This window comes from Megalobrama amblycephala, linkage group LG22, assembly GCF_018812025.1.
Source record: "Megalobrama amblycephala isolate DHTTF-2021 linkage group LG22, ASM1881202v1, whole genome shotgun sequence".
In the NCBI taxonomy this organism is placed as follows: Eukaryota; Metazoa; Chordata; class Actinopteri; order Cypriniformes; family Xenocyprididae; genus Megalobrama; species Megalobrama amblycephala.
Window position 1 is genome coordinate 14,005,428 of NC_063065.1, and position 13,347 is coordinate 14,018,774.

The window sequence follows — 13,347 nt, forward strand, 5'->3', positions numbered from 1 at the left end:
AAAAGGATGAAAAGGATTAAAACCACATGCAACCCTTGAAATCTGAGCCTTATTGTGAAGTTTTGTTCGTCCAGAAAATTAAGAATAGGTCCGTTCCTTAAAGAGACAGTTCACCCAAAAATGAAAATTCTGTCATCATTTACTCGCTTTGTTATCCATACAGTGAAAGTCAATGGAGTCCAAGCTAACACTCTCATTGAATGGACCAAAAAAACACTTGAAAATATCTTCTTGAGTGTTCCAGAGAAGACATAAACTATCCCTTTATTGCTCTAGACCAGATAAACATACAAGTGAATCTTTTCTTTATATGTGATTGAGTCGGCACATTTGATCATATCTGCTTCACGTCAGTAGTGACACTCTCAGTGGAAGTTTGTCATTGCCAAGATAAAACATGAACTGAAGGATATGTGTAATAAGTTGTGACCAACTGTAAATGTTTATGTTATTTTAGTTCATAAGTCCAAAAGATTGAGTACTATAGGCCAATAAGATGAGTCATAACAGTTACTCTTTGATACATACATAAATCACCCAAAATTAATCTAAAATCAGATGCATTCATGATACATTGTTTACAAAAATGACTGCTCTTCATACATTTCTGCAGTGTTAATTTTAAAAGTAATGCATTACAATATTGAGTTACTCCCTAAAAAAGTAACTAATTGCGTTAGTTACTTTTTTATGGAAAGTAATGTGTTATGTTACTTTTGTGTTACTTTTTTCTCATCTGGCCGGGGCTTGTTTGTTTTTTTAATAACAAAAACAAAAATTCTATTTTTGGCAAATGTAAAGGCCCTTTCGCAACAAAAGTGACATGAATAAGCCTCAGGCTGAAGGAAATGCAAAATCGTGCCTGTACAGTAGAGGGCGCAACCCAAGAATAGGACACAAAAAATGAAGCACAAATGTGATTTTTATCTTAAGTTTTAAACTGAAAAAGTAAACTCACCTATTTTGTTGTAAATTTAAAAGAAATATATTACTTTACCAGTTACTTGAGGAAAGCAGTATAAATCTTGCATTACTTGTAATGCGTTACCAGCAACACTGCGTTTTTCTCTGCATGCAACGGTGCAACACAATGATCTCGTTAGTATTCATGTCATTAAGTGGTTCTGTCACATGCACACTTACTTACATTTGCATAAACAGCATCTAAAACGTAAATCATATAAACATGAACTTTACAGGTGTAAAAATGTGCTTTATTTTGAATCTTAAAGTTAATCTTTATTTAATCTGTGAATATTTAATTAGTTCATGGAATCAGTCAGTTGATTCTATTAGGCTATTTATGATCACAGGTATCCCAAATATTAGACATATTTTGACATTTTGACAATTTGACAAAATTTGAACGTTAAAAAAAAAGCTTTTTACATCTGAACTCTTTTACAAAAAAAGTTAAATGAATCACTTTATTTGTAAACTAGCTTTTAAATGAGCAGAATGTGTATTTTCAAGCACATTTGGAGCACAGTTCACCATTCCATCGATCAGAGGAATGTGGTTATAAAGCAGGAAGTAGATTACTGTTCAACTGTCTCACACCTGCTCAGTGGCATACAACCCATCCACTCCACATCTGAGGAATTTCAATGGGGAGTAAACAAATTCCAAAGGTGGGGGAACTCCCAAATCAAGGCCTTATAAAGAGTGATCTCAGTCAAGTCCAACATAAGCTCTTCTTTCTCTGTGTGGATTACCGCTCTCTTAAAAATACCCTTATGAGATACTGGACAACTTCCAAAGTTCGAAGATGGTAAAACTGTGTATTTTGACGTTGGTTACACTCCTCCTTTTTCAGGTGGAGACAGACGCAGGTGAGTGACTGCTTTTAAAGAATATGCATTAGATCTTTTAAAACACTGTTCTACCGTATGCGTTGATAATCCGCCAGCATGCTGTTATTCAACACGTGCTGTAAAAATATGCTGCTGAAATGTTGAGTAATTGCTTTAAACATTTTTTTATTATTATAGAACCCATTGATTGCCTGGACTATTATCAATTTAAAAATGAAGATGTTTCTTGATTAAGAGCACATTTGAAGTACAAAAAGAAGATGGATCTCATTACCTGTACAGCTTCTCCTAGTTGAAGTTATATTAGAAACCCTTGTATTAGCAGTCTGTTAAACTAACACATGTAAAAATCCTTAATGCGACACTAGATACAATACCGTTTACTATTGTTTTTGTCATTTTGGACATTAGTCGAAAGTTTGACACAGACTGTAGATGTGTGAATACAGGAATAACTCGTTCCCTTTTGTTTCACAGCCACCTGCTGCCTTAGTTATACTAAACACCCCAGACGCTGTGCAGTTCTGAAAGGCTATGATATCCAGGGCATAACTGGCGGCTGTGATCTTGCAGCTATTATGTAAGTATTTTTATTTTGTGTACATGTTTGATGCATGTTAAGTTAGGAATTATAAAAATGTGGCAACAACTTTTATTTATATATGAATTCAGGGCGATGAAGACACTTAAAAAGTGTCTCAATCACCCTGAATTCATGCTATTCAATTAATTTCATATAAAGTTATAACTAATATATATATATATATATATATATATATATATATATATATATATAACATATATATATATATATATATATATATGTTACTGATTGTCAAAAACAGTAATAATACAGACCAAACCATTCTTTCTTTGTATATTTTTGTGGGTTGAATTTGCAATGCCACATGAATAAACTGTGTTGACTTTGATTTGATAAGGCAACTGATAATATTGTCTCTGATGCTCATGGTATTCATGGTATTTTATGTCATTGCAGCTTCCACACCGAAAGAGGAAGATTAATCTGTGCTGACCCCACACAACCTTGGACACAAAAAAGAGTCGAGTGCCTAAAGTATGAGAAAGTGACTTATCAATCACTAACATGAAAGAATGCAGTCTTACCACATACTGTGTGCTGAAAATTAACGGAAATGTTCTGTCCCTTGTAGGATGAAAGCAGCAAATGTGAAGAAAATCAGCTCTACGAATTACTCTTAAGAACACAAAAATTACTTCTGAAGATCTTTCTATATATATATATATATATATATATATATATATATATATATACACATATATATAATTATATTCTTTATTGGCATTACTTAATTGCACTTTCTTCAACAGATTATTTATAGAGGGCAAATTACAAGCTACTAAATAGATTTGCTATGTATTTTAGAACTTTTTTTTACTTTTTTACAATGCAAAATACTTTTTGTACTGATAACTAACTCACTAATTCAGTTCATTGTTTTGTTTTTTTAACTAATTCTAATACCATTTAAATGTTTTCTATAAAGCAATTATATATTTAAAGGAATTATATATTTGATACCTGTAAACCATTCACAAATGGTCTCAAGCCTGTATTTTATTCTTTATTTTGTGGAATGGTGCCTATGGTTACTCAGTGCTGCCCTCTTCTGTTCAAGTCATGCCAGTATGACAAAGTAGGAATTTTTTTCCACTATATAAACTCTGTATAAAATTAAATAAACATTGTATGCAATTGTATATTTCACTCATATATTCCTTTATTTTTGTACTGTATTTTTTTAAATAAAGGTCCTTAATTTCACTCTGCACTTCTGTATGGAGGGAGGTGGGGGTGGGGGGAGGGAACAATCACTCATTTTAGAAAATGAGTGATTGTTTCTCTAGATAAGACCATTATTTCTTGTCTGGGATCGTGTAGAACAATTTGAAGCTGCAGTGAAACTAATTTTGACCAACTGTTTGGTGCCCATTGCAGAAAAATCCTGGAATGTTTTCATCAAAAACTTTAATTTCTTTTTGACTGAAGAAAAAAAAAAAGACATGAACATCTTGGATGACATGGGTTGAGTAAATTATCAGGAAAAGTTTATTTAAAAGTGGACTAATCCTTTAAGTGATGTTTGATCATTAATGATGAACACCTGTTGTTAACAAGAATCTGAAGAAAAGAGGAAGTATACAACTGACTTCAGCCAAAACCATTTAATTGAAATCAACTAAAGGTAAAAGACATTAAATCTAGATCTGATTTACTTATTATAACCAGATTGTCACACGTCTAAAGAATTTCTTATTGAGAATTAACATGATGTTTAGATGTTGGTGTTTTAAGTATGCCACCATAATGGTGGTCGGGGTTTGTTTTATTTGGGCTCTTGACCCTTTTATGTTTTTAAATTGATTTGTGTTTGAACAATTGAAATAGTGTTTCACAGCAAACACTTGTACATTGTTGAATCAAAAGACTAAAGGAGCAGATCAGCTTGAATTTGTGGCTTGAAAGCCATTTCAAATTAGCATCATAAAGAGGTCTCTTTCTCTTTGGTTTCTTCACTGAGATTCAGATATTACAAAACTGCAACAAAATAATTCCATTAAACAAATGCCACCATAATGCTTCAGTGTTAAAAATGAACAACTATTACCATTCAGGCTTATACATGAAAATATAGCATACAATCCTCAACAGTGGTGACAATAATTATTCATACTGCAGTGCATGATGGGAGTTTTGTCCTATGGTGATACCCAGCATGCATTGCAGTGTGAAGCATTTTTTTTTATCACCGTTGCGATTCACATGCTGAAGTTGTTCAAATATTTCTTATGCACCGCATGGTTTTAAAATTACTCAATATATCTGTTTGCTGCAGCACTTTCTTCTCATGCTGTAGTTTCACAGGGTTGGTAATGCAAAACCATTGTTGCAATAGAACTTTCTATTGAGTGTCGCTTCTTGTTAGTGTATATTCTTTGGTATACAACCCAAGAGGCGACAGTTTTTACAGCTTTCTTATTGGAAGAGTCAGAGATCAAAAACAAATACAATTTTAACTCCTCCAGAAAAACGTTAAAGAAAGGCTTAGAAAATTTACATTTGTGTACAAAATATTTAGCGAGAAACAAAATAAGATTAAGTAGGCCTAAATAAAAAACATCTCTCTCTATGGCTCTGGGTTGAAAACGCATAAACCATTCCCCTCCAACCGTTAGTGCTATGAGCGAGATGGAGAGGAGGAGCGCTGTATGCATCGACGTCACTTTCCCGCCGGAACGCGCTCCCTCAGCTGGACTGAGTGGCAAAAGAACCTGCTGCATGACTGGATTGAATAGGGGAAACTGCGAAAACGCGAGTAAAACAAACGATTACACTAAAGGTTGGGCTCGAAAGTGTTTCTTACAACTTGTCAAATAAACCTAATCCATGGATATTGACATGTAGCCAGGAGTCGTGTTTCCTGACATTTATATGCCTGATTTAACGCCGGGGAAACACAAAGCAAATCTGCCTGTGAATATTTTATATAACTACAATATCGGTAGGTTTAAATCCGCGTAATCACTTATACCAATGTTATATGTATCGTCATATTGTCCAGCCCTAAAACATATATAGTTTTATAGTATAGTTTTTGTCAGTGTTTATTTTAAAACACACAATTATGCAGAATATAAGAAAATATTTAATTGATGATTTGTCAACATAATAACAATGACAATACAATACAATACTGTATGATTTTACTTCAAATCCATGTTTCTCTGCCTGTAGTCCAGCTGTTTCTGTGAATAGGTTGTTTGCAATCACGTGGTTCTGGTGACGCACGAAATACCGGTGGAGGGCAAGCAGTGAAAATTAGAATGGAAGAGATGGAGAAAAGTCCTTTCTGTGCTGGTTTAGAAAGGTAAAACAGAAAATCACAAAATATGTTGGGCGTGATCTTTATGTTATGAAGATGAGCGACTTTTCCAATGAATTGAAAGACTTTCCTGCCATCGAGGAGGTAGATATAGAGAATGTAAAGCTGCCGTCACGCCGCGTTCAGTTCTAGTCTGGGTTTGTTTATATCGCGCTGCCTTTCTGCTAGTTAAGTTAGGGCAGTATTTTTGATTTTCTGTCGCGATTGTAGGTCATTTATGCTGAATCGAGAATTGCAACAGGAGCTCACATCATCGTTAAAAAAAAAACTGGACGGTGTAATACAATTGTTGCCTTTTATACGTGTAAAAACACACTAAGGGAAGCAGGTTGAGGAGGTGACAGGAAGACGCCGTATATCAAATCTAATAATGTCACTGATTTAACCCACTCCCTCTCACTCAATAAAATAATCACATAGCTGAGTGTTTTTGAAAGTGTTGTCTTTGTTGTTGAATCGACTTATGTCAGCTTGTTAAACATGTATTTATTTGGACATTTTCTATGATGGCTGAAGCAGCAGCGCGTGACACTGTTCTCATGGTAACCAGATCAACATTGTGAACTGAATACTACAAAACTTAAGTGAAAACACCAAATTACTATTCAGTGGGATAAAATAGCTTCTCTTCCCTGCAAACAATACCATGAAGAATGTGGATATTTAACCAAGTCAAAAACAAATAAGGTAAGCAGGTATCCATATTCATTTCAGTATCAGCAGACGCAAAACGCTATTAAAGGCGACAACTTTTAAAGTTAAAAAACGATATAAGTTATGTAAACGATATAAACACCTTCTGGGTTCTTGATTTTATCGATTTGAGCAACCATAAACGACGCAAAACATACAAATTTTGAGTTTTTGATAGGATTCCTATATAGAGGGTATGCATGTGACGTCACCATCGACGTTACGACTGTGGTCACGCCCACTGAGTGGCAAAAGACTGAAGGGGCTCGCACACCGGACGCGAAGCTCAGCGCCTTGCCACCAGGCCCGGTACTAGGCTTGCTGGACTGGGGGGGCAATCACAAATTTTGGTAGGGCAGCATTTTCTAGGCTAATATTCATAGCTAACTTTTTGTTTTTTTGATTAATCAAGAATCGTCTTGTGGCTAACAAATTATAGGCTATAGCCTAATTTGTACTGGCTATGTAGGCCATGGGAATTATTTATGGACATAATAAGGGGCGGAGCCAGACAGTTGTAAACATTCGGGGCTTAACCGAAATCTATATTTGTCTAATGACATTTTAATTTACTGACATGAAAGGAGCGTTTTTTGTAGTATTCTTGGTTAAAGTTCATAAAATGTACATTATATACCATCATCTAGGGGGGTCCGGGGGCATGCCCCCCCCGTTAAGAAATTTGTGTGTATTTTAAGGTTAAATGCATCAGTCTGGTGCACTTTGGAAGCTCAAAACTGAGAGCTTCAACCCATGTACAGAGTGCAAATGGAACAAAGAAACAGCATTGACTTGTACCTGGTCATGAAAGAGGGCTCAAACATCTTTTTAGTTGTCATATAGAGTCTCAGTCTACATTGTATTTTCGGATGCACACTTCTCTTTAAAACACGCAGCACAGAAACCTCAAACCTGAAAGATTCAGGGCTTTTGGAAAAACATTTGGGGTTCCAGCCCCCTTAGCCCACCCCTAGCGCCGCCCCTGGATATAATGTTCAAATTATTCATTGTTAACGAAATTACTGAGGAAATGTTCGCTGACAGCTATCTCAGCATGCAGAAAATATTTTCGGCTGATGCAGATGTGATCCTCATTGTGATATTTTTTTTAGGCTACTTGCTTGAAGATTAGGTGTACACTTGTTTTCGACTTGTTTTCTGATTAATGTTCGTTACTTCCCAGTTCGCATGTTTTTGGATTTTAAGTCCATTTTTGTGAGATTAAATATCATTATAAGCATAATATTCACTTTTTTTTCTGTGATTAAAGTGGCCGATCCTTATTCAATAGATAAGACGTTTTTAATGTTTATGTAGGCTTATTCATTTTTATTGTTGGCTGCACATTTTTGGGGGGGCACAAGGAAATTCTGGGGGGGCAATGCCCCCCCCTAGACCCGGCCCTGCTTGCCACGTCTTTAAAATTCGAACGCATTGTTTTCTATGAGTGTACGCACACCGGCGGCGACATTCGGCCATATTGTTCAGCCCTAAAACATATATAGTTTTATAGTGTAGTTTTTGTCAGTGTTGTTTATTGAAAAACACCCAATTATGCAGAATATAAGATGGAAAATATTTAATTGATGAGTTGTCAAACTAATATATAACAATACAGTATATACGGTATGGTTTTTACCTCAAAATCCAACAATTTGACACAAAATGATAACTGCAAATCCATGTTTCTCTGCCTGGAGTCCAGCTGTTTCTGTGAATTGCAGTGATCCATTTGCTTTTTTCCCTGTTGCTTTCTGCAGTTTTTAAATATATACCTCAGGGTTTGTATCAAAGCTATTTGTACAGTCAATCACAAAGCTTTTTCCCGTTTTGGATGTGTTTTGTGTGTTTTTCGCGACATTCACGCTGAAAACCAATACTGCCAATCAAGGGGCTCGCACACCGGACGCGAAGCTCAGCGCCGCGCTGCGCCATGACACGTCTTTCAAATTCGAACGCATTGTTTTATATTTTTTTCTGAGTCGTAGCTGGGCGCCGCGGACAGACGCCGAATGTCGCTGCCGGTGTGCGTACAATAGTTCTACAACAATGCGTTCGAATTTTAAATACGTGGCGAGGCGCTGAGCTTCGCGTCCGGTGTGCGAGCTCCTTCAGTCTTTTGCCACTCAGTGGCCGTGACCGCAGTTGTAACGGTCGACGGTGACGTCACGTGCATACCCTCTATTGACGCGTTGTTACATTTTTGAAGAGGTGCACATCAGGCTACGGCGTACACTCTATGCAGAAGTATAAATCAGCCTTTAGAAGTCGTAATACGTAAACAGCCCTGAGCAAAAAGTAAGTAGGCCTATAGACCTTATTTACCAGAGAAACAAGCGCGCCGCCATCTTTATAAAATTGTCTTTGAACTTCCGTTTTGCGGTAGCTCTGTACATTTATATGGCATCGCTGTCAAAGAATAATTAGTTGGTTAAGTGGATTTACTTGTTGTAGAGTTAATGAAAGTTATCATGAGCATTGTTATATTTAAAGCAGATGTCTTAACAAATGTCAGTAGATCGGGAAGATTTTAAAACGAGCAGTTCATTCATAAATGTAATATCGCTGTGGAAATACAAACCGGAAGTCAAAAGACAACGAGCGCAACGCTGAAAAGGGGCGGGGCTACATAAGGTCTATACGGTGTATACGTGCGTATGGCCCCGACTCTACACCACTGGTTATGTAAATTAGAATTTGTAAAAACTTGGCAAGTACACCTTTCTCACACACACACACACACACACACACACACACACACACACACACACAAATATATATTATATTAGAATTAATTTGTGTAATTTTACCCCACAAAAAAACTCCCACTAAATTAGCTATATTGTATTGTGTGAATCTATGAAAAAGAAAAAAGGAGAAAAAAAACCATTTAAAGGTCCCGTTTTTCATGTTTTTTTGAAGCTTTGATTGTGTTTATAGTGTGCAATATAACATGTGTTCATGTTTCGCGTGTAAAAAAACACAGTATTTTTCACATAATTTACTTATCTGTATACCGCTGTTTCCACTGTCATAAAAACGGGCTGATGACTTCCTTGTTCTATGAAGTCCCTCCTTCAGAAATACGTAACGAGTTCTGATTGTGCCAGCGGTTCCTGTGTTGTGATTCGCCAGCATTTTAGCGCATCTTGCCCGGAAAGGTCACGCCTCTTACCATAACGCGGAGATGCATGCGCTCAGTGTTAATGTAAACATAGTTTTACATGTGGATTATAATTTTCGGAACCGAGTTAAACATAAATTGTAACCATTGATCTCTAAGTACAGCGTCCCTGGGAAGGCCAAACAAAATTGATTGGACTGTGGGATGAAAATAACAGCGTTTCGACGACATGGCGACAAACACACTCTACAAACGCAACTCTTGCTCTTCTCCGTGGGAGCACAACAAGACCACGCCCCCTTTTTTGTGTATTCCTGTGGGCGGAGGTTAGTCAAAAAACTGTTTTAGTGACGTCATTAAAGGAGGAAGTAGAGGGATGTAGTCCAAACTGGCCGTTCAATGTAGGCGACTTCTGTTAAATTAAATATCTCGCTTGGCATTGAACTTTGAGCTTTAAAATTTTACAGATTTTATTTATACTCTAACAACAACATTACACACTAACTAAAGTTTGAAACATGGGATCACGAAGAACGGGACCTTTAATAACATCTGACTTTTTCACTGTACATATTATTGAGTTTTCATATAAAGCATTATCAGTTGTGTTTTAACTGATTTTTAAACTTATCAACCATTCTTTTTTTGTATATTTTTGTGGGTTGAATTTGCAGTGCCACATGAATAAACTGTGTTGACCTTGATTTGATAAGGCAACTGATAATATTGTCTCTGATGCTAGAATTCATGGTATTTTATGTCATTGCAGCTTCCACACCGAAAAAGGAAGATTAGTCTGTGCTGACCCCGCACAACCTTGGACACAAAAAAGAGTCAAGTGCCTAAAGTATGAGAAAGTGACTTATCAATCAGTAACATGAAAGAATGCAGTCTTACCACATACTGTGTGCTAAAAATTAACTGAAATGTTCTGTCCCCTGTAGGATGAAAGCAGCAAATGTGAAGAAAATCGGGAAATCCTTTTAAGAAAAAAAAAATAAATAAAAAAAAATAAATTATATATTATATATATATAAAAAATTGTCCAGTGAATGTACAGGTAATTACTGGCAAAAAAGTTGCCAATACTTTACTGTTAATTTTACAGTTCTTTTCCATACTACATTGCAGTATGTTGCCGTAAAAATACCATGTACTCAATCAAAACTCGTCAACTAATTTCATTTGCAGAAATTCATAAACTTATATTAATAACTATATGAGCATATTATTCACTTGAACTTATTTAATTTGAGTCCATTAAAAAAAAAAAAAAAAAATTAAACAAAATCATTAAAACTAGAAACATCATGTCAGCTATAATCTTTTGCAGATAACTGCTAACTAATAACAGCACATGTGCAATTACAATTTTAAGTGCATGGTTGGGAAGATTAAGTAAAACACTGGACAGAAAACGTATTGATTTAAGAGAAAAGCTCCATGGAAAAGCTAATGGAGGCTTGTTACCAATGCAAGATAATGGAAATAACAAACTGACAAAACGTTTTTAGAACAAATAACCAGCGGGCCAATGTTGATTCACGTTGTATTACGAGCTCTGTCACATTTTTGCCAGCAGGCTCTGTTTTTTCTTTTTTTTTTGGAGATTTAGCGTGCTCCACATCAACCTTTCTCACTCTGCCACTTCCACACACATTAGCAGCTTTTCAGTATTTACGGATATGACAAGACACGCACGGGCGAGTGACGTATGTATGCAATTTCCCACAAAAACCATCAGGTCTAGAATATAAACACTTATAAGAGGATTACTGGTGGATCCAAAATGGTCAATATTCATATTCATACATTTTATTCATATTTTATGTTAATCATTCATTGCTTATGATTTTTAATGTTACTTATGATTTCAAGTATTCATATTATCTTACTCAATTACTGGCATATAGTGGTAACATTTGTGGTTAAGTTGGGTTCCTGCCAAAATCATACCAGAACGAAGATGTTCTCAGAATCGATCAGACTTTATACTTTTTCTACAATAATATTTTGTATCTGTATTCAAATGAAAGGGGATTTTCTAAAAGGTGTTAACCCACCCTTTTGGGGGGGCTATTTTTTACTGTCATCACCATAATATTACCCAATGACTGTAGCAGGAAACCATGAAACGTCACAAAATTTCTTTAAATCCTCCAAAACAACAGAAAAGTTCACCATGACCTTTTCTTATCTATCAAAACCGACCTGAAAGGGTGATAAATTTCCCTATGCTTATGGTATAAAATGAACTGAGTCATTGATTGTTTAGCTTTTTCTTCTTTGCTCTTTCCTTTGCTCTTCTGCTTCATCTCTTCTGTCTGCAAATGTCTTAATTATTGTTCTTTCTTTCTGTATATTCTGAACTTCATCTATTAGATACAATACACTGGATTTTACAATACTCTAAATTTTATTAATAACTATTAATTACTTCTTTCTGATTGTTATTTTACCTTTTGGTTTTATTAAATATTTTCATTATCGATTAAAGTTTGCGTGTTAGGCTAAATTTAATTGCAATGAATAAATAATTTTTCAGCCTGGATCTCATTTTCTCAAGTTTTTGCATCAATTACTATAGTGAATCAGGGTAAAACAAAAACATGTTTTGGTAGAAGCATTGATGATGTATTGACTCATTTAAATTGTCAATTTCAAATTATATAGTGTATCTTTATATTTGAAACCATCAAACAGTTGTGGGAGTGAAAACACTGAAATAGATAACTAAATACTTGGACTCGATATATAATATGGCTGTAACACACCATGCGTAATACAAACCTTTCACAATTACAGAAGAGGATGACACAATGGAAATGTGAATGACGGTCTTTCCTTATATAAGCAGTTCAAGATAGCAGCGATTCAAGCAGGAAATTCAGAGAAGATTATAGCACTTAGCTGGATGAATACTTTCTTTGTTGTACAGGTACTGGATGACGTGGCAAAATAACAGACTGAAGACGGGAATTAAAGACAGGTAACAGGAAGGTATCCAGTGAGTCCTTCCTTCCAGGACAACATTAGTTCCTGTAACAGTCCTAGCGATGACACCAGACAATGCATGAGTGTTTGGTTCTTGCTTATAGAGCAACTGATGAGGTTGATGACAAACAGTTGTGGTGATTGAGCAGACAGCAGTGTGAGCCGGTGATGGCCAGGGAGGATTATGGGAAATGTAGTGTGTTGTGGTGATTGAAGATTGTGACAAATCCGCTAAGCACGTCATCGAGTTAAAATGAGAGTACAGTCCTGTAAAAGACTGGACAGTCTATACAAGAAAGGATTTTGTCTAATATGATTCTTTACCTGCACATTTTGCAAAAGTTAAAACAGTTGTTTAAAAAAAGCCTTGTTCATGTATGGATGGCTTGCATCTAGACCGGCCCAGCCAGAATGACAACCTTTTTGAGCAAGATGGTGCTGGATTGCTGAAATTCTGCAAGTCTTCTCTTATTTTAGCTGCAATGAGCAGCTTTACACTATTGAAGGTGCCTGTTAGTCACTTCTCTCACAATTATCAGTTCCTCAATGTAGTTTTGTAATAGCACATCCTTGTTGAGTGGTTTGCATGACAGCAAAACTCTTCTGATCTGCTGTTTTCAAGACACAAGATCAGTGATCTTTATTGTGTAAGGATCTAAATACAAGCGCATCTAATGCACAAATCTTATTTGCACCACATGAGTAAAGAAAACAGACAGTTATTTTATTCACCACTTCCTTCTCCACCACCAGTTTTAGTTATCAACCTTTTTTTTTTTCCAGTGGATTTCATAAA

General features: G+C 35.7%; 1 protein-coding gene across 1 annotated transcript; it reads left to right on the top strand.

The window, feature by feature from the left end:
* Nucleotides 1–1,672: 1,672 nt before the first annotated feature.
* On the top strand, nt 1,673–3,621 carry ccl20b (chemokine (C-C motif) ligand 20b). Its single transcript, XM_048175385.1, has 4 exons — nt 1,673–1,832; nt 2,292–2,394; nt 2,815–2,892; nt 2,990–3,621. Exons 1-4 carry the CDS (start codon nt 1,769–1,771, stop codon nt 3,036–3,038), a joined length of 294 nt encoding a protein of 97 aa, XP_048031342.1. The 5' UTR covers nt 1,673–1,768; the 3' UTR covers nt 3,039–3,621.
* Nucleotides 3,622–13,347: the final 9,726 nt, after the last annotated feature.